This window comes from Eimeria tenella, genomic scaffold, assembly GCF_000499545.2.
Source record: "Eimeria tenella Houghton genomic scaffold, Eth_scaff2249, whole genome shotgun sequence".
Lineage (NCBI taxonomy): Eukaryota > Apicomplexa > Conoidasida > Eucoccidiorida > Eimeriidae > Eimeria > Eimeria tenella.
In genome coordinates, this window is record NW_013542105.1 from 1 (window position 1) to 3,096 (window position 3,096).

Genomic DNA, 3,096 nt, shown 5'->3' on the forward strand with positions numbered 1-3,096 from the left:
AGAAGCACCAAAGCCCCACCAGCGGCCACCGGGCCCCTGGGGGCCCCCCACTGGAAGGAGACAAACAAAATTCGTAATTTGATTTATTCTGACTGCATGCAGCTGCTGCAGAAAGACCTGCTGCTGTGTCCATAAACAGCTGCTCGTGCTGCTGCTGCTGCTGCTGCTGCTGCTGCTGGAAAGAGACACCTTCAGGATGAGAATGCGGCCGTCGCCGCCGCAGCATAAGACAAAAGCCTTGCTGCAGCTGAGACAGCAAATGCGGCGCCTGGGGTGTATCTCCACCAGAGGCTGCTGCACTGTGCAGCGGGCAGCAGCCCAATCCCAGTGCTGCTCCAGGACTTCATTTTGCTGCTGCTGCTGCAGCAAACGTTGCTGCTGCTGCTGCACCTCCGGGTGCTCTTGCAGACGTACCTGATCTGCCGCAGCCCCAGGTGCTGCCGATGCACGAGCTGGCGCTGCCTCAGTTGCTGCTTCTGCTGCTGTTGCTGTCGTTGCTGTTGCTGCTGCTGCTGCTGTTGCTGTCGTTGCTGTTGCTGCTGCTGCTGCTGCTGCTGCTGGGACCTGCAGCAGCAGCACGTGAAGCGAGCCGTGTTCGTCGCCAAGTAAAAAGACAGAAGACAAAAAAGAAGCTGCGGGGGCCTCCGTGCGGTGTACAGACACCAGACAGAGCGAGCACATTACGCGGTTAGTAACACCGCTGCTGCTGCTGCTGCTGCTGCTGCTGCTGCGGGGTGCCCGGGCATCCTGCCGATAGCGCGGCAGCTTTACAGCAGCGAGCTGCTGCAGCAGCAGCAACTCACCCTCACCCTTTCCAGCAGCATCAACAGCCCCACAAGTACCAGCAGGTGCAGCAGCAGCAGGAAGAGAGACTGAGTTTTGCTGCTGCTGCTGCTGCTGCTGCTGCTGTCTCCAGAAGTAGAGCTGCACTGTTCCCGTGTGGTCCCCAGCTGCAGCAAAACCAGCCGTGAGGTCACTGATGCCCCCAAGGGGCCCCCCTGCAGCATTTGGGGGCCCCCCCTGAGTCATGCTGCTGCAGTAAATGTCTCCCCAGATGCTGCTGCTGCTGCTGTTGCTGCGTGCCAGCGGCAGCAGCACACCTGGGACAGCAGCAGCAGCAGCAGCAGCAACTGGTGTTGCAAGCGGCCCCAGCGAAAAGACGGAGGCCGAGGAGATACGGGCGCCCTCAAAGGCCCTAGCAGCAGTCACCGCTGCTAGATGCCGCTGCTGCTGCTGCTGCTGCTGCTGTTGCTGCTGCTGCTGCAGGAGACAGATTCTGACCCTGCCATCTGCACCCCCTAGAAAGAGACAGCAATCTGCCACTGCTGTGGCCGTGATGGGAGAGGGAACGCAGCACAGCAGCAGCCAGCGAAAGCGCGCTTCTGCTGCTGCTGCTGCTGCTGCTTCTGCTGCTGCTGCAACGAGGCGCGTAACTAGGTAGACGTGGCCGTAGTTCGTGGAGATAATCAAACTGTCTCCTTCTGTCTCCTTGCTGCAGCAAAAGAACACCTCCCGAACGAAGTCCTTGCTGCTGCCGCCGAGCCAGCCGCAAGTCCCCTCGCAGATTCTTGCGGCTGCTGCTGCTGCTGTTATTGCTGCGTGCTCTGCTGCTGCTGCTGCTGCTGCTGCTGAGGTTTTGTTGTGGGGGTTGTCGACGGTGGCTGTCTCTTCTGGTCTTGGGCTTCTGCGTTGTCCCGCTGTTTCGCCGGGTGTGCCTGCAGCAACAGCAGCAGCAGGTGCTGCTGCTGCTGCTGCTGTTGCTGCTGCTGTTTGTAAGCCTTCTCCAGGTGCAGCAGCAGCGGGTGCAGCAGCAGCTGCTGCTGTTGCTGCGACCCGACAGCTCCAAGTCCAACTGTTAAGACCTGCAGTACTCATAAGGCCCTGGGCCCCTGGGGTCTCCTTTTGCTGCGGCTGTTTGCGATGCTGCTGCTGCTGCTGCCGCTGCTGCTGCTTCATGGGTCTCTTCTGCTGCCGCTGCTGCTGCGTTCGCTGGGTCTTCTGCGGCTGCTCAGGAAAAGACCCCACGGCTGACGCTGTGGCTGCTGGTAGCTCTCCTGCTGCTGCTGCTGTGTCTCCTTCAGCAGCAGCAGGTGTTGCTGCTGCTGATCCTGCAGTTGCTGCTGTTGCTGCTTCCGACGTTGCAGCTGCTGCAGACGACCCCATGGGGGCTGCAGCCGCCTTTTGCTCGTCTTGAAGTGACAGCAGCAGCTGCTGCTTGTCTGGGGACCCTTGCTGCCGCTGCTGCTGCTGCTGCTGCTGCAAGTGGCGCTGCAGCAGCACCTGCAGCTGCGCTTTGCTGCTGCTCATGTGCTGCAGCAGCTGGCCCCACAGAGACGGCAAGCCCCTGAGGAGCCACCGCTTGCAGCAGCCATCTTCTCCCCCAGAGACAAAAAAGGAGACAGTGTCTCCTTTTAGGCCCCCCCCGCTGCTGCTGCTGCTGCTGCAGCAGCAGCTGCTGCTGCTGCTGCTGCAGCCTGTGGCCAGGGCCCTCACGCCCCCGCCCTTGTGGGCCCCCAGGGTGTACAGACAGGGGCCCCCAGGGGCCCAAACCCTCACTGTTGAATCTTCGCCAGCTGACAGCAGCAGCAAAGTGCTGCCAGCAGCAAGCAGCAGCAGCTGCTCCGAGCAGCAGCAAGCTGCTGCTCCTCCGTCCCTGCTGTCCTCCCCACAGCAGCAGCGCCAGTTGCTGCTGCTGCGCTCCTCCGCCACCTGCTGCTGCTGCTTCTGCTGCTGCAGGCAGTCGTAAGTCAGCTGCTGCTGCTGCTGCTGCTGCAGGCAGTCGAAAGCCAGCTGCTGTAGCTGCTGCTGCTCTGCTGCTGGCAGCAGAGACAAAAAGGAGACATTCCATATGCGAGACTTGTGGCCTGTCAGCACAGAGACACATTTGTAGCAAAAGTCAACTGGGGGGCCCCCCGGGGGGCCCCCTGTACCCTCTTCAGGGGGGCCCCCTGGGGGGCCCCCTGTACCCTCTTCAGGGGGGCCCCCACCAGGTAAGCAGTTTTGGATCTGCTTGGCCTCAACAGCACCCAGAGCTGCCACCAGCGCTGCAGCAGCTGCTGCTGCGGGGTCCGTCTGCCAGCTCGCAGCAGCAACCCC

At 61.8% G+C, this 3,096-nt stretch overlaps 1 protein-coding gene across 1 annotated transcript in view; it reads right to left on the minus strand.

The window, feature by feature from the left end:
• Positions 1-83: 83 nt before the first annotated feature.
• Positions 84-3,096, minus strand: part of ETH_00037335 (WD-repeat protein, putative) — a gene marked incomplete at both ends in the record, with an annotated part of 5,800 nt that continues 2,787 nt past the window's right edge. The window contains 2 exons of the mRNA XM_013374738.1: positions 84-92; positions 118-3,079. Of these exons, the coding sequence (XP_013230192.1) occupies positions 84-92; positions 118-3,079 (2,971 nt within the window). The remainder of the gene's footprint in view (positions 93-117; positions 3,080-3,096) is intronic.